The sequence below is a fragment of the Microcebus murinus genome, chromosome 10 (genome assembly GCF_040939455.1).
Source record: "Microcebus murinus isolate Inina chromosome 10, M.murinus_Inina_mat1.0, whole genome shotgun sequence".
Lineage (NCBI taxonomy): Eukaryota > Metazoa > Chordata > Mammalia > Primates > Cheirogaleidae > Microcebus > Microcebus murinus.
In genome coordinates this window covers 101,112,304-101,132,969 of record NC_134113.1, presented here as the reverse complement: position 1 = coordinate 101,132,969, position 20,666 = coordinate 101,112,304, and the positions used below count along the sequence as shown (strand labels likewise).

Sequence of the window (20,666 nt, the reverse complement as noted above, 5' to 3'; positions counted from 1 at the left end):
GGAGTAGGAGAGGGGAGAGGAGAATGAAGCTACATTTAAGCTTGGGCTAATATTTAATTACTGATTATTTTCTCTTCTTCCCAATCATTGTTCTTTACCTACCATAGCCTGTGGGCTATTTAAAATCAAACAGAAACCAGCCCCCTGCTTTGTGCATATTCATTTTTTCAATAAATAATTGAGTTTCTACTTTATGTCAGTTACTATGCTGGACACTGAGGATATAGTGGTGCACAAGACAGACCTGTCCCGTGGCCTCATAGAATTTATAGTCTTTGTTAGGGAAAATAGAGGCTCAAGCAGGTCATTATAGTAAATCACAGGGTGTGATGGAAGCTCAAGTCAAAGAAAACTATTCTCAGTCAGAGTCATGGAGAGCTGAGACCTCAAAGTAAGGACTCACAGTATGTGTGAGACCCAGAACACTAATATGCAGTAGTTATATTTATGGCATTATAAGTAATATATTTATAATAAATTGCTAGAAATCACAGTTATCTCAAGAATACTGAATATCAGCTGGCCTTCAGGTTTGTTTACACAGTCATCTTTTGTGCCCCCAATCCAAGTCCTGTCCTGTTGCCTATTTCATCTCTTTTCTTTGTGGATACTGGGAAGTTTCTCAATTACTCCTGCTTCTGATTGCATCTTCAGTCTCTTCTTCTTTGCTGTTTTCCTCCCTCTTTGTGTATAAATGTGGTCAGCTTTCTATAAAATATCTCCTGATCTTGATATTTCTCATACTGTCCTCTTTCCTCTCTCCCTGTTAGACATATTTTATTTTAAAAGCATTTATAGTTGGGCACAGTGGCATGTGCCTGTCGTCCCACCTACTCGGGACCCTCTAGCAGGAAGATTACTGGAGCCCAGAAGTTCAAGGCTGCAGTGAGCTGTGATCATACCACTGCATTCCAGCCTGGGTGACAGAGTGAGACCCTGTCTCTAAAAAAAGACAAAAATGTCCGCTTTTCCTGCCTATGAAGAATTAACTGCTACAGGAATTTCCTTCCTACCATTGATAAGTCAGAAACTGGGAAAACAATGTGAAACAACTGATTTTAGACATTGGACAACACTTAATGCAGAACAGTGATCTTTTTACCTTCCAAACTTGTATAGTTTTTGTTTCTTAAAATACACTTCACAAATATGTCAAAGTTAAAGGTTGGGGAAGCCAGTAGTTAAGACAGGTAAAATCATTTTCACCAAATGTGAAAATTTCATCACAAATGAGCTTGGTAAAGGACTTATCTTAAAAGTATAGCTGTTACTTTCACAAAGCCTTTAGCACAATTTACATAAATATTTCCCATTTACTTGAAGTACTTTGCTTCAGAGCTTTCCAAAGTGTTAATATTTCCTGAAAATATATATTTGCCCCTTTAATATTTTTTCAAACCATTTTGAGGGACTAAATATTTTCACTTGTCTGTTGAATAAGAAAAAGCATCTTGGTCTTTGCCTTCTCATTAAATACATTATACATGAATGGCTTTAGAGATTCAGGAGGAAATTGAAGGACTTGAAAATTCATTTTTAATTATTGAAAGAAGCTGCTTTGTATTACAAAATGCATTGATGCTATTAGTTGACTTTTGTAACAAGATCCTGAATAAAAATTCTTTTCTCAGTTCTATGCGTGGTTCCTGATTTCTGACTTCATTTATCTTTCTCATATTATCTTACAAGTGGTGGTAGCCATTTTCTTAAGCTAACGATGGCATCACATTGCAGTGTCTGTATGGTTCTAGATACTGAGTGTCACAGGCGTCACACGTTTGGTAAAGCAGCAGTACAGGAGATGGAAATGGAAGTCAGGGTGTAGTGACAACTGGGTCTCTGCCCTAGCAGATCAGCAGTGAGTCCCTGGAGGTGCCTTTGATATTATCTTGGAGAGATCAATCGCAATCCAGTGGCTTGTTAGTATGTCTAACTAAACTCTGGATCATCTCTTGGGTTAAGATGGTTTTTATCATACTCTTTGTCATACTCTTGATCAGCCAAAAGGCTGAGAAGTGATGATTTTTGGCCTAATAATAAATATCTAGAGATATTTTGGTTTAAAAAAACGAATCCATTTGGACTCTAATATAATTCTCCATTTGTTACTAATCTTTTTGTTTATGTAATACTTAAGCAGATAAAACCTTATAAATTGAAGACTAGCTGTTAGATATTTGATAATACTCTATTTAAATTGGAATATAAATAGTTCTTTGGGACATGGTTTGCCCATTGCTGCTATATGTTTATGTGATGGAATTGGAACACTTTTCTTTGTAGGCACATGAGGCAACATTGGAGGCCAGAGCCAGTCCAGAAATGAGTGACCGAATACAGCAATTAGAGAGAGAGATTACCAGGTACAAAGATGAATCTGGCAAGGCCCAGGCAGAAGTTGACCGCCTCTTGGAAATCTTGAAGGAGGTGGAAAATGAGAAGAATGACAAAGACAAGAAGATAGCTGAGTTGGAAAGGTAAGGAAAGGAAAGCTGAATGGGACTCTCAAAGTGAAAAAAGTTGAAGTGTGTACTTTGGGGGGGGGGTATACTTTTTCGATATATCTGCCTCTGGGTTTAGGTTCCTGAGTGCTTGATATTTCTTTATTATCTACTTTTTATTCTAAGTCAGTGTAAATTCTTTATTGCAGCATCTATTAATAGAAGGCAGCATGGAATGGGAATAAATTAGGAAGCTATGGACTTCAACCTCATTGATTGACAAAACAGAAAGTATTCATTAAGAAATTGAAGTTTTTTACTGACTAATCAAGAGAGTACAAGTAGCTATCTATTTGCTTTTTATTATTTTTTCTCTAACAATGAGGTAAATGATCCTCAAGTGTAAGGAGTTAGTCTTTTATCATTGGTTTAGACTTTTTTGTTAAGCCGATGCTCCTTTGGGCTATGAATTTTTAGACTTTTCACAGTTTATATTGTTGAAAAGCAAGCTATTACATCAGTGTATAGATCAAAATCAGAAGAAGGAGGGACATTGAGGATAATTTAGGAGACTTGGATGTGATTTTTATGGAGCTCTGACTTTGAATTCTTCAAAATATGCTGTGCTTTAGCAGATCCAAGCAGACAACTCTTAGAATTTTGGGAGGTCTTTTTTTCTCATTAGAATATTTTATACTAAATATAAAGCATATGTTTCTTGACTTCATCTTTTACACTGTATTTTAACATAAATTCACAAGTGTATAGAAACAGCTCTTCCAGTAGAACTTCATTAATTACTCATATTCTTCTGAACAACCAGAGAGCCTGACAGTGACACAGTGAAGTCACTAATCTGTGTGGTCCCTTGGGGGCTGATCCTTAGGAATAATTTATTTTCATATGCTCTTAAAGGCTGAGAATTAGATTACTTCCATACATTGTTTACTAAGGTACATTTTTTGGCTTATTGGTAGACTTGACATTTTTCTCTGAAGTTGTTATTTTCTCCTATTCTATACCCATAGAATTTTAATTTTCAAGAAACTAAAACAATAAATTCCATCCCTCACAGTTTTCTTTTGCTGTACTAAAAGTGTAAATAACATGGGCTCATTACTTGCTCACTTGTTTCCTTTTATTTTGATAATAACTCTATTTAAATAGTTTCTCTAGTTCTGGACAAGAAAAATGAATACAATTCTTTAAATGAGAACTTAAAAATTAAGATTAGATTATGTGTGTTTTTGTATGTCTTTTTCTTACAGCACACACTTCCCTTCAACACGCATGCACGCACGCACGCGCACACACACACACACACACACACCTTCCATACATGAATGGGCCTGAAACCAGCAGCTGAAATCAGCAGCAATACTGCATAGATGTTAAAATACAATATTTTTGATTAATTACTTCCCATTAAGTATATTTCAGAAGAGAAATTCCTTGAGAAAGTTTCATTTTATGGCTTGATTTCTTGTATTAGAAATCTACATTTGAAACTATTGCTTGCTATGGCAGCTTGCTTGAAAAATGTTTTTGATTTATTTTTGGCTCCAGTAGTGATTTTGGGAGATGGATGTGAATTGAAGGAGAGTAAGAATTCAGACAATGTCTATATTTGATATCCAAAGTGCACCAAATAGCAGCTTTTATTAACCAGCATATTTCTCTCATTTTGAGAAAGAGTTGAAAATGATCTACTGTTTCCACAGAATGTAACTCTTACAAGCTGGAGAAAGCACTATAGGTTCTGTCCATTGGTCCTGCAGGGTGTAATTTTGTTTTAGGATTTGACACAGTTTCTTGGCTACTGAAATTAAAGAAACTGCTTTCCTAACTCAATGTTTGCTACCAGCTTTGTAATTTGTTACTCAGCAACATAGTTTAAGATATTGAATATACAGCAGCATCATAGAATTTGTGAAAGAGATTGACCATGGCATTTTATGAGAAAGGAAACCAAGAACCCGAGAAGTTACCCTTGAAGTTACATAGTGGCTGAGCTGAAGCTAAGAGCATGGGATTTTTAAATTCCATCTGTTTTCTTTCTTTTCCACCAAGGCTAGTTATGTTCTTTTTAGACTTACTGGCAACTGTTATTTGAAGTGTTCCTACTCTAATGTGATTTAATTTTTTGTCCTATATTGACCCAATGTCTTAAGCAGAAGTGGCTATCTTTAGTATTATGGCTTGCTTAGAAACTATGATAGATTTTAGTTTTACTTATGCCCTTGAAAGGCATTCTTATAAACTGAGCTCTGCTTATTCTAGGAGATAATCAGTACATTCTGTGTCAAAGACAGTAGGGGTTATATTGTACCTTTCCCCCCAAGATTTAGTACTGATTTGCATGCATGTGACTGCTGTGTTTCTTACTAACCATTTGCTTCATCTGTTGCCATTCCCTGTTTCCTACTTGTGGGTGTCTGTCTCCATGTAATTTATCATTTGAGTTTTGTCACCTTGCTTTTTATCTTACCATGGTCCTGTTACATTGGCATTTTGGGTGTCTACATGTGTATACATGTGTATTCCCTATCCCCCTGGGCCATGCTGTTTCTCAGAAAGCCAGTCTCTCCCAAATTGCACCCTCCATGCCAGGTTTCTGTCCCTGTACCATCAGGGTTGTTTTTTTGGGGGGACTTCCTGGGAAAGTGAGTGTTATGTAAGGCTATAGTCTTATGCTAGAGTGAATTGCTATTGCTGTTCTGCTACTACTGCTGCTGCTGGGGCTTGCTGGGAATTTTGCTTGATCAGAATTAAAGAACAGCCAGGTATGTCAAGTGGAACTGTACCTCTTGGGTACCAGGCTTTTGGATAAAATCAGTCTGTGTTCACTCTGGTGAAGTTCTGATATTGCTAGTTGTAATTGTTTTAGTCTTTGCTTTAGTCCATCTTTTATGTGCTGGTTCTTATGCTGGAATGCTGTTTAAGCAGCCCCTCAACTCAGGGGTCCTCAAACTTTTTAAACAGGGGCCAGTTCACTGTCCCTCAGACCGTTGGAGAGTGCATGCTGTGGGCCTGGGACGAGTGGGCTGGTAAGCAGGACAGGCAGGGCGGCAAAAACACCGGGAGGGCCAGATAAATATGCTAGGTGGTCCACATGTGGCCTGCGGGCCATAGTTTGAGGATGCCTGCCTTAACTGATGTAACTGTAGTGCCATACTGTAATTCAGCATATAGAATTCATTTCTTAAGGAGGTTCAGTAACTTTCTAAGTGCAAAAATAAAAGCAGACAGTTAAAATAATTGAACTCAAGAAAATTCATAGTATTCTTTGCACTTCATAGTACTTATTATGTAAGGATCTTCAATATTAAAAGGTTTAGGTTATGTCATGAAGAGTTCCCAGACCTGTTCTTTGTGGTCTAGAGAAATAGACAAATAGTCCCTTCTCATGTTGGCTCTTACTGAAAATAGCAGTTCCTGTCAAAAGATGATTTAGTGTTATACTACTCTCTTGACCTATGGCAATTTTAAAAGGAGGATTAGGTAAGCCAACCTATACATCTGCAAATATAAAATGTTTTCCCAATTAAATCTAAGAACTGCTACTTCTAAATTCATATTCCATACTGTGGTGTATGTTAGAATTCAGAGAGAGAAGCAGAACTAGAAGGATACACACACACACATATACACACATACACACATATACATACATACATACATACACACACCAGAGAGAAATGTATGTACATATATTAAGAGACTTATTACAAGGAATGTCTGGTGTGACAGCAGGGCTGGCTGGGCAAGCCTGAGATCCCTGTGACAGGCTGTCAGGAAGAAGCCTGAGCAGAAGGGAACTGCTTCAGGCACCAGCCAAAGCTGTGAGCCACAGGCAGAATTTCCTTTCTCAGCCCTTTTTAAAGAACTTCCAAAAGATTCAGTTATGCCCACAGTTATGCTTATCTAGGTTAAGCTCCCTTACTCAGACTGATTGGAGGCTTTAATTACATCAGCAAAATACCTTCATAGCAACATCTAGATTAGAGTTTGACTGAATACCTAGCCAAGTTAATACTTTAAGAAAGTCATCATCTGGTGGTTCTGGAGAGTCTAGATAAGACAACCAACCAAACCAGACTGGAAATGTCTTTATGCAAATAGATAGATTAGCCTCAGGAACCCTGAATGTAATTGAGAATCTCTCTCCCAACATGAGCATATTAGAGTTTCTATTTAGATTAATTATGATTAGGCTTTTCTTTGGCATAATGTTTAAAATATTTAGAGGGAAGAATACTGGAGACTGATAGAATCCTAATAGTATTTTTTCCGACTCTAGAAAGAATTGTTTATTGTCTGCTCTTTCAATCACACTGTCCCTCTCGGCTAAATACTTATGTTATAGCATGACACTGGGAACATTGTCCCCTGTGCTGTATATTATATTATGCCTTAGAATTTTTTTACTTGCTTTATTACCTTTTTTCTAATATCAAAATGAGGAATGAATTCAGAGTTCAGTGTTTATGGCAGAAATCATCAGTTTTACTCTAATGTGAGATTCATTTTGATTAGATTCAACATGCTATTCAGAGATTTTTGTATTTAGAGAATGGCAACTGTCTTCTGATTTTCATGTGAGTTAGATATCAAGAATTGCCTTTGGTTTATCAAAATTGTCAATGATCTAAAGAATAATAGAGTCTGTTATTGTGTGAGCTAAAGAATTAATAGAAAATGTGAATTTACTATATTTCCTGATTTGAGGGAATATAAGAACTAAGATTTTAATGGATACAGAGTTTATTTTGAGGTGTATTTTGAAATTTAGCAGAGGGATTATTTATGGGGTAGTCAGAAAAGACCTGTCTCATAAAGTGAGGTTTGACCAGACTCTTGGAGGTTCTCTGTAAGAAATCCTCAGATGTCCTTAAAGCACTCCAAACCCCAAAACTTTATTAAGGTATAATTTACATAAAATAAAATACACCCATTTAAAGCTTATTGTTTGAGATTTAATAAATGTATACACTAGTGTGACCATCACCACAATCAAGATATAGATCATTTCCTTCACCTACCAAAGTTCCCTCTTTTTCCTTTGCAGCAATATCCTCCCATCTCTAGCCCCAGGCACCACAGATCTGAGAACCACTTTTTTTTTCTTTTGTCTATTTTATTTTATTTTTAAATTTTAGCATATTATGGGGGTACAAGTGTTAAGGTTACATATATTGCCCATGTCCCCCTCCCCCCTCAAGTAAGAGCTTCAAGCGTGTCCATCCCACAAATGTTGCACATCTTAGTCGTTGTTGTTGTATATACCCATCCCCTCCTCTCCCCTCCCACCCTCCAACACCCGATAAATGTTACTCCTATATGTCCACTTAGGTGTTGATCCATTAATACCAATTTGCTGGTGAGTACATGTGGTGCTGGTTTTTCCATTCTTGAGATACTTCCCTTAGTAGAATGGGTTCCAGCTGTATGAGAATCACTTTTTAAATTAATTTTATACATTGTACTTTAGCTCCCTCCTTTTGCTTAGCATTTAGTTTTCTGCTTTCCTTTTTTGTTTGGAGTTCAGAATGGCATAGATTATACCAGCCAAATGGCCATCTTCCATTCTGTTCTAGCACAACCCTGAGTGTGTGTAATTTCCTACATCCTTAGCTCCAGAAGATCTGGTTGAATTAAGCCAGTCGGGATAATGGCATTCTCTTTTCCAGTGACTAATTATGCAGTGAGCATATAATGCGTGAGTGATTTGAGGGAAAGACCACAGAGTCTCACAGAAAGACTTGTGAGAAGATAGGTGATCCCTTTCTCCTGGACATTATCATGTCTGATGTGATGCCCAGAATTATTGCAGCTACTTTCTACCAGACCAAGATGAAGCCAGCGTCCAGAGGGTGACAAAGGAAGAAAACCCTGGAAAATCAGAACTAGAACCCAAATAGGCTATTCCTGAAACTATCTCTAGACTTCTTGTTCTGTGAGATAGCATGATTTCTTATTGTTTAAACCAGTTTGAATTAGGATTTTCTTTTATTTTCAGCCAAATGCATTGAAATGGAGATAGCTTATTACATATTTCTTCCTCTTTTTTTCCTAAAGTAGAAGCAATCATTTTGAAAAGAGTTAAAGTTTTTCGATAAGTCAAAGGAGTATCAAAGCTACTAAAAGCAGAAGCAAATAGGGACCCTGACCAAAGTTGAGGTCCCTTTGTCTACCTAATACTTTCTAAATAAAAAAATAATTTCCCTACTGTTTTAATTACTTCCCCAAACCAGGAATGATTTGCTCCCTTATGCCCATTTTTGTTCTTTGCAAATAAGGCAGTAATTTGAGTGTACCAGTTAAACCAGTCATAGATGATTCTACTGTGCCATTATTTTCAGATATGTCCAAACCGGTTTCAGTTCTGTGTTTCCTTTGTTTTAGTCCTCTTCGTCTCTGCCCTTAGCCCATCCTCTACCCAAATGCCAGAAGTAGATCTTACCCCTTCATCTTTTGGAATAGGCACAATGAGCAGATTTCTGCCCCCAAACAGGTAATGACTTTAAAAGTAGGTATATTTTGAATCAGGTAGATATTGTCTTTCTGAGAAAGATATCCAACAATTTTAATGTGATTTGTTTAATAGTTATATATGGTAATTTTAGCTGCCATATCTTACATCATACATTTTTTGTTGTTTATTTTTAGAAAGGGTTCTTTAATAGATTTTTGTTATACGGATTAAAAGGCTAAGGCCCAGAGAGGTTAAATGACTGATCCTATATCACATAAGTAGATGGTAACAAAGTTGTGCCTAACATTCTGTCTCTTCTTCCTTTTCTCCTTATGAACCTTCTGTGTTCATTTTTCATTAATGACCCCACCTCCTAGAAGGAGAGGATATAGACAGCTAGATGACTGAGAGGCAGTTCAGGTGGGGATCTGGCTGAGGCTGAAGTCTTCCTACTCCTGGAATGGCCTCTTATGGGACAGGTACTTTGGAACTGGCATGTGGGTTGCTTTGCAGCTGGGGTGCCAGTTTTTCCATGTGTGACTCTTAAGTACTTCTGTCAGATTTTGCTAGTGCCTAAAATTTTATGTAATGAAAATGAAGATATTTTTATTTTTCATAATTCTCTTAAAATGTTTTGGCAAACTTGAACTAGTTTATAGAATGGTATTTCCAATTTTTGGTTTGATGGTCTTAGAAGAATTAACTGTTTTCTTTCAAAAGAAAAGTCAAAATTAGGAGAGGAATGCTTTTTTCTTATCTGCCTTTTGTTATTCTTTTCTCTTTGACTAAAATTTTCTTTACATTTGTTTGTGTGAATCTGACCTCTTTTAATTAACTGTTACGTTTTTTGAAAAAAAAACTTGACTTTTCAATAGTAACCTCTCATTCCTTTATTTATGCTTTTCCTATAGTACCTGTCATATTCTGTCCTGTAACTGTACATTATTGAAGGACCTATATATGTATAAGTATGTGTGTGTGTGAAAAAAAAAGATAGTGCTCTTGTCTCATTCTACTAATCATCTCCTATCTCCTTATTTTCTCATCACCTATAACATTTAGACCCTTTAGAAATTAAAGAGATGGAGATTCAGTAGTTTCTTAAACTTGGTAGTTATATTGAAAATATTTTTATATTTGTTTCTTTTATATGTTCATAATTTTACACATGTATACATGTACATAATATGTTTATACATTCTTTTCCTTCTGTAAAAGTGTAAGTAAATTCATATGCATGAAATATGCATAAAGTATTCTAATACAGTTTAGTGTGATTTAGTAGAATTACTTTTAGATCTGCAGATTAAACAAAAGTATAGGTAACTTACTCTTTCCTCTATATGTTACATGAAATACCAGTTCTAACTTTATTTTTACACTGTAATGTCTCTGAAATTGGGATATATAAACAAGTAGTGGCATGGTATAATTTTCTTTGTTGGTCATATATAAAGTAATGGTGCATCTTCTGGCCTTGGTGAATTGATGTTGAGGATGCATTCAAAGAGTGAATAAAATCGTTTTCTTGAATGTGGTAGTAGAAGAAAGTAGTATTTCTAAATTAGCATTATTTTTCATATACTCCATTTTAAATGTATATGTAACCAAATGAATCTATTACTGTTTATAGTTATTTGACTATTTTATCTACATCCTGAGTTTTTTACGTTGACCTAAAAAGGGTTTTTTTTTTTTAAATTGGGAAAATGGCTTTCTTTTATGTTAGTATCACATATTCAGATACCTATGGCATAGTGTAACCGAAAAATGTTACACTATGCCTCTTGATATTTAGTCTTCATATTTGTAAATATTTTTCTTAAAGAAATCCTGAATTGATACTCAGCTTAATGTCTTCAAAGCTCTGCCATATAGAAATTAAGCTGTCTGTAGCTTTGACATAAGCTGCTATATGATTTGTGAGGAGAATGGTTGCTGAGAGGATTTCCTCAGTTGTAAATGTATGAGTTTGCATCTTTGGTCCAAGAAGTATAGCATCAGGCAATACACTCTTCATATGGCGGGAATGGAAGAGAGTTGACTGGGGCTGCTTGTGGCTGTGAGGAATTACATAAGATGTGTGTTCTTGCTTGAGGGAGAAGGGTCTGTGTTTAAAAAATGGAACAATATTGCCTGAAGCTTGGTTGATATAGAAAACGAAATGACAAAAAAGGAAAAGACAGATACCAAAGTATTACAACTGAAGACCGGTACTTTATCTGATCCTGCTTGCTTCAGCTTGCTTTCTGGGGAACCTGCCTGTTTCTTTCTTCTTCCTCCTTTGTCAGTTTCACTGATCTCATTTAAAAGGAGAATAAATTGTACAACTTTACATAGTCAATTCTATTAGGTCGTCTTTCCAAATTTTCTTTTCTTCTTTTTTTTTTTTTTTGAGACAGAGTCTCATTGTGTTGCCCAGGCTAGAGTGCTGTGGTGTCAGCCTAGCTCACAGCAACCTCAAACTCCTGGGCTCAAGTGATCCTACTGCCTCAGCCTCCCAAGTAGCTGGGACTACAAGCATGCGCCACCATGCCCGGCTAATTTTTTCTCTATATATTTTTAGTTGGCCAATTCATTTCTTTCTTTCTTTTTTTTTTTTAGTAGAGACGGGGTCTCTCGCTCAGGCTGGTTTCGAACTCATGACCTTGAGCAATCCGCCTGCCTGGGCATCCCAGAGTGCTAGGATTATAGGTGTGAGCCACCGCGCCCAGCCTCCAAATTTTCTTGTGGTATAACACCTTATAATTTGTTACTATGCTCTTTTAAGAATTTGTGTTGAGTGGCTGCCTTAATGTTTTACTTAAAAGTGTATATCACAATTCCATGTGCAGGTTTTCTCCTCCTAAATTTGTTCCCCAAGTGCTATAATTTGATGCTAAAGTGAAATATGATTCACAAACAATAAAATAGTAAAAAGATAATTAAAATTTCTTTGTGTTGGCTGGAATAAGCTCAGTTTTTTTCATGGATTTACCCATGTCTTATATAAAACTTTGCACCTGTAGATCTCAAATTATTCTGACTTCATATATCATAACCAACAAAAATAAAAAAGATCATTGGGGACAGTCATTTAGAGATTGGCTTTTTTTTGCCTTGGAACATTGTCTACATTTTAATTGTTTTATATATGCTAAAGGTCCGTGGATTTTTTATAGATTCCTAAAGAAGCGTCATAGAACAAAGTGTATCAAGGTGAGATGTCAACAACCTACCTTCTTATTCTTCATCTACCTCTTACCCACTGTGTGATTGTGAGCAAGTTATTTTGTTTCTCTGTTTCTTAATCTCTTTATCTTATGTAATGGAGATAATAAATCTTACCTGCTTTTACCTTTTTTTATTCTCATAATGACTTTTGAAAACTCTGGCTTTAAGTACTAAATTAGATTTGTGCAACACATCACTAAGATTAGAAAACATTAAACTACAAATTGAAATAGTGCTTGCATTCATGAAGTACATCTTTTGTTTTAGATTCTTAAAGTAAAACTTAGGCCATGAAGACAGTCCAGATGGCATTAGCCATTAGAAGTCTTAACTATTTTCAGAATAGTACTGATTTCAGTGAAATTGACTAATTTTTAAAAAGAGAAAACTGCCTGTTATTATAAAAGGCAATAATGAATGAACCATAGGGGCTTCATGCTATGTAGGAATATTAAGCATGGCTACTTTACATCTCTGATTGCCAAGCAACATGGAGAATGAATTGATGTTTATAGAACTGTGTATTCTTGTTCATTATTGCTTTTAGATTACACCATTTGAGGATTTTGGTAGATCTGGAGTGAGAAATAATTGGTTGTGATTAGAAAAATTATGTTTTAACATTTATTATTTCAAGTTATTATAAGTAAATTAGAATTCTGTATTCTGTAGAATAACTGAAGCTGTCAGTTTTTTTCTGCTTTTGGTTCTGAATAATTTGCATCCACTTAATGGAGTAGGGTGGATAAAGGAGTAGTCGGTTATAAGGTGGGTGTATATAAAGCTAAGCTGACTAAAAAATGTGAAACCACTTAATGCCAGTTCTAGCTACTTAAATGAGAAGGGGGCGAGAGGAGTGTGTGTGTGTGTGTGTGTGTGTGTGACTAACCTCTTCTTTTTGTTAGTGTTTAAGAAATTGGTTTTTTTCTTGCCCTAGGAAATGGTAAATTTTGGACAAAATTTTTTCTTTGGAAACTTTCATTAAAGTATAGTGGTATAATCTAGTAAGAAAATATATCCGTTGAGAGTTGAAAATCTGAAATTACTAATTTTTAGTGCCTGTGCAGAATCTGTGTTACCCTGTCCTCTTCCCTATTCTTGCACTTCATGTTTTATCTATATCCATGAATAATATTATGTCTGAATATTGTCCTTACTAATTCTTTCTAACTTTTTCTTTCACATTTTCTTCCTGGATTTGCTGTTTCCTTCAGTTTCACCTCAAGGTCAGTATGCTTGCATTAAAACAAAGATAAAGTAAGTGAGCGTTGTATACTAACATTATCTTGGATTCCAATAGAGAACTGAAATGATAAAACATGTTCAGAGAGAGATGTCTAGAAATCTAGTTAAGAATGCAAAAAATGTCAGGGATATTAGGTTTACTAGAAGAGCTGATTCAGATTTTTGTGCTTCAAAAGATAGTGGGAGTTGTCAGAGAGCAAGAACCAGATTGACCAGGTTTTGACTGAGAGAGGAATGGAGATGAGAAGAGCCAAGAGGGGAATGAGGAGGGACAAATAAATTGTTTTAATTTAATTAATATTTCATCAGAGACATGCTGACCCTTTAGCAGGGTAAAGGGCAGTAAGAATGCTGGAGGGGAACTTGCCACAGTCTGTAGAATTACATAAGAACCTTTGAATTATTTCACCTAGACAAATCTTTACACACACACCCCCTTTAAATTTGGGATTCATTTTGTGATTCTGCTGAGTGGTAGAACTAGTGATAACAAAACCAGTAACCACTGCTGCTATTTACATGTGCCAGAGGCACTCTGTCAGAAGATTTACATATTTTATTTTAATTGAGCTCCTCAGCAACTATGAAGAGAGATTTATTTCCATTTTTAGGTGAAAAACACAAGTGCAGAGTCCATTAAGTAACTTGCTCATCTTCATTGTAAGTAAATAGAGAAGCTGCACAAAATAATCAGAAACCTGTATTTTTAAAGCTATTTGTTTTGCATATGTGCTATAACAATGTAAATTAAAGTATTAGGATTTCTGACAGGGTTCAGAAAATAAGCTAGTTAAGAACATTTGTGTTGTACCTAACAGCTATTTTTTATATTAGTGATATCATACATATTTGCTGTTTATAAAAAACGTCTTTGATTCTCACAGCTAGCATATAGTTTACACAGGGCAGATTATTATTCTGATGAGGAGCTAAGATTAGGAAACATGATTTCTTCAGGGTCAGCCAACCAAGTAATGACACTTGAAGCAAGATCTCATGTTAACCTCAGGGCTCTTTATATTATATGCAGTGTAGCCTAGGAAGTATAGGATGAGCTGTGGAGCCCCAGATTGTTTGGATTTTCTTAGTCAGATTTCTCATCTATAGTTTTCTCATCTGTAAACTGGGATAATTATCTAAAGTTTGAGAGAGTTAATACAAATAGCACTTGAAATAGTGTAAGGCACAGGGTAAGCAATCAATAAACGTAGCTATTATGATTATTCCTTTTGCCTTTTTAATGGAGTGCTATTTGACACATTTTATTATAGCATGATGTCATTCATCATTTTGGGTTCTTTAAAACATTGTACTGTTCTTACTGATTCATGCCAGTATGAATACAAAGTGCAAATTAGATTCCCAGTGCAAAGTTGTATATGTGTAGAAAATGACAAAAGAAGACATATTTCATCTGCAATATTTTAGGACTCCACTTGCCTTTTGGGGTGCAAAAATTTGTATTATAGGTAGAAAGATTAAGTTGAGGCTTTGTTGGAAAGAGATTCTTTCCCATTTCTAATTCCTGAAATTTCTTAGTGTTTAAGTTGAGGACTTAAATGTTACTTCTGAAAGGGTTTCCTTACCTTTGTGACTCATTTAAAAATAAGCAATTTGTGTGAGGTGTAAGTATATTAAAAATACAAACAAACAATAAATAAAATAACAATAAATAATTAAAACAATTAAAAAAACGATAAATAAATAAAAACCTTCTTTTATGAACTGCTTATGCTAATCTAATTTCTAAAGAGGATTCTTCAGCCTGGTTTGCACTGTCCTCTTCCTTCTCCCTTAGCCAATAACCCCGCCTACTTTACCAAGTAAATAGAGCCTTAAAGGTGTCAGCAGTTTCAAAATCTACAACTTTACTCATCTTTACCTTCCTTTTGTTTCAGAGGAAGTAGTGTCCCACTTCTTTCCCAAGGCTGAGTCTCCCTATCCTTTTCACACCTCCCTTCTTACCTGCTCTCACAGCCTGTCTCCCTGTTCTCTTATTTCCATTGTCTCCCTTTCCACTGACTCCTCCAAACTTAAATCATGTACTGGTTTCCCCCAGCCTTAAAAAAAATTTAACTAGTCCTTCCTGGAGCCTTTTCCTTGGCTTCAATCTACTACAGTATGTTATTTTTACCTTTTACTTTCTTTCATTTTTTCTTCCATTTGCACAGTTCTTGAAAGGATTGTTTATGCTTGCTGCTTCCACGCTCACACTTCCCATTTATTTCCAAACCACTCTGATCTGGATTCTTCTTCACTGCTGTGCTAAAATTGCTTCAGTGGTGTACTTAGTAGTTGCCTAGTACAGTGACCCTGTCTTGGGTCTACTTGGCCTTTCTGGGTGTTTGATATTATTGACTATCCCCCTTCCTTCTAGAACTCTTCTTTTGTGGTTTCTATGACAGTGTTTTCTGCTCACTCTCTTACTATGTTGTTGACTGTATTTTGCTTTTCTTCTTTTAGATGTTTCTCAACTCTTAGTGTTTCTAGTGTGTTTTTTTTTAAGTTCCTTTTTTTCACCTGTTATTGGTGCTCTGCCTTGTTACCACCAAGGACTTATTAGATTTGTTTTGTATAAATTTTTGTGGAACCCCCATTTTGAATAAACTGCATTAATTACAGAAGAAATCTTACAGTGTTTGTAATAAAAATAGAAAGCACAAATACTAATTTAAAGATAATTTTCATGCTTTTTAAACATTTTCTCCATATATTATAGTAAAGCAGTATAGGTACCACTTAAGTAATTCCAATTATGGTGAAATCTGAAAGCAGTTGAGCTTTCTAAAGTAGAACAATATCATTAAGTCTTTTGCTTGTGTTTGGAGAACTTTCATCTCTAACTTGAGTTTCAAGCTGACTCATGTTTTAGTGGTAAGTTTTATCATTTGTCCTATATTTTGTTGTTTGCATGGCAGGTTTTGGTCTCAGTGTCTCTAAATGAAATGCTGCGAAAAGCTCCAGAAGAATCTGTCCTTGAAGCCATTGGTGTATATATCGTTCTTTTATAAGTTATGTGAATTATAATATTGTTAGCTGGTTTACTGTAGTAACTTCTACCCAACAGCAGTTGTCATTAAATTATACTTATTTCTCAATAAGTTTATTTTAACAGGAATACAAAATAAAATAGGTTTTGTTTTTCCAGTGGCAAAGATCATCTTAGTTGTAGTATGTAAAAGTTTGAAGCCTCTCTTCATTACGGATTAGAATTTCGCGTAATATTTTTTCTATATAGAAACATTTTACCATTTTAATTATTGGTTTTGTCAAGTCTAATTGAGTAGGTCATTAAGACAGAATAATTGACTGATGCTTTGAGATAGGATTGTGTGTTTGGGTGACTTCATTATATGACCTTGGGCAAGATACTTAACCCCCCCTCCCCCCAACCATTTATAGTCACCACTTGTTTTGTGTTAATAGTGTTGCTGAACTGTAGCATTTGTATTTTAGTGTCTCCACTAAGTATTTGCATTTTTGGTAGGTTTATTTTTACTCCTTTGCTCCTTGTTTGTCTTCCCCTTCCCTCCCTTGTCCCCCTTTCCATTCAGTACAGAGCAGAGGGATTTTATTTAGAGTGATGCTGATGAAGATTGACACTTTGTTTCTAATCAAAGACATTAGCACCAGTGAATGAATATAAAGAAATAATTCGATATATAGATGAAATATATGATTTGGTTCAGAATTCATACTTTGGCTAAAGAATATTCAGAGGTAAGAGCTATAAATGTCATCTGTTAACTCTTTTAACACTGAGGTCTAAAAAAATTGAGCTCAATGTTATTATTACCTGTGTTTTAAATTAGTGGTACCTCTTGCAGACTTATTTTGAAAACAAATGTTTAGAATCTGTGTGCTAGTTCCTACCAACTTCATTAAGACCAGAGTGTCATTACATAGTAAAAGTCAAAAACTTTATATATATTTTGCCCCCAAACATTCCCCATTTCCATTATTACAGTCTCTTTTGTATAATTTTTTTTTTTTTTTTTTTTTTGAGACAGAGTCTCGCTTTGTTGTCCAGGCTAGAGTGAGTGCCGTGGCGTCAGCCTAGCTCACAGCAACCTCAAACTCCTGGGCTCCAGTGATCCTTCTGCCTCAGCCTCCCGAGTAGCTGGGACTACAGGCATGCGCCACTATGCCCGGCTAATTTTTTTATATATATATCAGTTGGCCAATTAATTTCTTTCTATTTATAGTAGAGACGGGGTCTCGCTCTTGCTCAGGCTGGTTTCGAACTCCTGACCTTGAGCAATCCGCCCGCCTCGGCCTCCCAAGAGCTAGGATTACAGGCGTGAGCCACAGCGCCCGGCCTTCTCTTTTGTATAATTTGATAAAGAGTTCCATGTTGATTTCTATAATCTAGCTTGGTCAAATAGTCATTTCTCTGTACATTTTAGAAATCTTTTTTTACGTTTCTGACTTAGTTCACTAAGAAAAGGCAGTAGTCACTAAAACCTCATGAGATGTCATTCACAAAAAAAAGATTCAATTGTATTTTGAAGGCTGAGTTATTTTCTTTTTTTTCTTTTTTAGCTAAAATATTCAGGACTCTATAGTTCCTAGAGCATTTGTGAGCCTGTAAAATCTGTTTATGAGGAGTTTGACTATGGGCAAGAGGATAATGAGCTAGAATGGTTTGTTGTTCGCGTTTTTAGCTTCTACTTTTTATTCCTTTGGCATTTTAAGCAACTTTATTTTTCAAGAGCATGTTTTCTTATTTATTTTCCTTTTAAGTAATAATATTGCCTAAAGTTTTTGTAATAGCCCACACAAGCAAGTGTAGTATACCTTCTGTTAACTAACATCTCCTGAAATAATAATGTACAGTTTAGAATGATTCATTGGTAGGAAAAAAAAATGTGTGAACATAGACTTGTGCTGATCTATAATACCTAACTCTTCTACTGAAAAGTGTCACGCTATCATGCATTGAGAGTAATAAACATTGTTTTTCTAGGTAGCACTTGTAGATGACCACCTAGTAAAGTTGCCAGATTCAGCAAAAAAAAAAAAAAAGAGGCAGAGAGGAGGGATTCCCAGTTTAATTTGAATTTCAGATAAACAATGGATCATCTTTTAATATAAATATGTCTTATAGATATTAAGACATACTTATACTAAAATATTATTCGGGGTTTATCTGAACTATAAATTTTTCTTGGTATCATGTATTTTATTTGACAGACCAGTTTCTGTCCCCCCATCTCAACAAAACCACTGAAACACATGTCTGATTTCTAACTAGGGCTTCACACTGTTAAAAATGCTATTGTATTCTTTATCACACTTCAGCTGTATGAAATAGATGATTTTCCCATTTCACAGATTGGAAAATTGGGGTTCAGGAAGATTAGAGGATATACTTGGGGTCATAACTACTAAATGGCATAATCTACAGTACAATTCCAGTTTCTCTGATTTCAGGTTTACCACATACTTTATTTTCCTTTATTTCTTGTTATTGTATGGCTTTGTGAAGTCCAGAAACAATATGTAGGCTTTACCTTTTTATTAATAAATATGTATTTTTTAGATCCTTGGAGTATGGGGGTGGAGGATCGGATTAATTGTGTTATTTGGTATGTATAGATCCAAAGAAGCAGAGTGTGTGGTCTTGGAGTAGAAACCACGTGCAGCTTTACCTCTTACTTGACAACCATTGATTACTGGTGTTCTAGTTGTATCTTCTTTTGATTATTATATACTGGGACTATTTTGTCTGGTAAATTGATTAATACTAAATAAAATAATGATATTGCAATAGCAGTTAGAAACTATTTTTAAAGCAGTCTCATGATGGGTTTATTTTCTGGGAGGCTATTGATATGCATTGTTCCGTATGATTATCAATATATATGGAATTTGCACATTTTTAAAAAATTGTGGATTCATGTAGCAAAGTTTGAAAAGTTTTTTGTAGCGTGTTTTTCTTTTTGCCCTAATTCTTAGGTGAGAACTGCTAGTCTTTCACCATTTATAGCCTGCTGTATGAGATGTTCCTTTAGTACTGACTGGATCATTTATACATGTTGTCCTGTTTATTTATCAATATTATCAGCCTTGCTTAGGGAAAACTCTGCAACACAACTTGTATTTTATGTATTGGGTAATGTGATTATTTGGTAAGATGGTTTAGAACAGTGCTTCTCAAACTTGAATGTCATACAAAGTGAATGGGAGGCTGTAGAAATGCAGTTCTTATTTGATGGGTTTGGTTGGGGCCTGAGTTTCTGTGTTCCTAAGAGCTCCCAGTTGATACTGATACTGCAGATCTGTTAGCATTTTTGATTTGCAAGGCTAGCGAATTAACATTTTTGGAATAGATTTTACTCCTTTTTAAAATTCAAACACATTTGACAATATTCCTGTTGATTTCCCTATATTAGCTCATATTTGAACTTGTTATAAAAAATCTACTTTTCCTTGGTTTTAGGATACCAAGGTGACCCTTTGCCTCTGTTAAAGGTCCTCTGCGGTTTCCTATTGGCACGGTACAAGAGGCAAGTTAAAATTTGAGGATGTTAGAGCAAAAGCACTATTTTCATTGGCACCTGTTGCCTTGTTACTTATTTTATTTATTTTATTTATTTTTTTATTTTTGAGACAGTCTTGCTTTGTTGCCCAGGCTAGAGTGAGTGCTGTGGCGTCAGCCTAGCTCACAGCAACCTCAAACTCCTGGGCTCAAGCAATTCTACTGCCTCAGCCTCCCGAGTAGCTGGGACTACAGGCATGCACCACCATGCCCAGCTAATTTTTTCTATATATATTAGTTGGCCAATTACTTTCTTTCTATTTATAGTAGAAACAGGGTCTTGCTCTTGCTCAGGCTGGTTTTGAACTCCTGACCTCGAGCAGTCCTCCTGCCTCGGCCTCCCAGAGTGCTAGGATTACAGGCGTGAGCCACTGCGCCCAGCCGCCTGGTTACTTAAATGTATGAAAACATATTTAGCAGTGAAACAAAATGACAAGAAATTAAGGGTGTGAGGCAACGGGAAAGGAGTCACAAACTTCAGAACAATTCAGTTGGCTGCTCAGGTATGGGTTATGTTTTGACAGAGACCTTCCTTCCAGCCTCCAGTTTCTATTATCATGTAAATGGATTTGAGGTCTCAGAAGGAAATAAGTGATTTTAACTGGCAGCTAGTATATCTATAAGAGCTTTAGTTTATTTGCCTACATATTGGTATTGATCTTTTTATAAAAAGGGTTTTGTTTTTTTTAAGCTAGAGTATTTACTGTTCGCATTGCCTTTGTTGATAAAGTTATATTCTTTTATTAATGTT

The 20,666-nt window shown here is 35.6% G+C and overlaps 1 protein-coding gene across 21 annotated transcripts in view; it reads left to right on the top strand.

Moving 5' to 3' along the window:
* The window catches only part of ERC1 (ELKS/RAB6-interacting/CAST family member 1), a 560,419-nt gene that overhangs the window by 215,533 nt on the left and 324,220 nt on the right, over positions 1 to 20,666 (top strand). For 14 of the 21 annotated variants that reach the window (XM_012747177.3, XM_012747178.3, XM_012747185.2 and 11 more), the window contains 2 exons: positions 2,284 to 2,477; positions 13,344 to 13,355. In XM_012747177.3, the coding sequence (XP_012602631.1) occupies positions 2,284 to 2,477; positions 13,344 to 13,355 (206 nt within the window). The remainder of the gene's footprint in view (positions 1 to 2,283; positions 2,478 to 13,343; positions 13,356 to 20,666) is intronic. The other 7 variants (XM_076007810.1, XM_012747187.3, XM_076007809.1 and 4 more) reach the window with 1 other exon arrangement.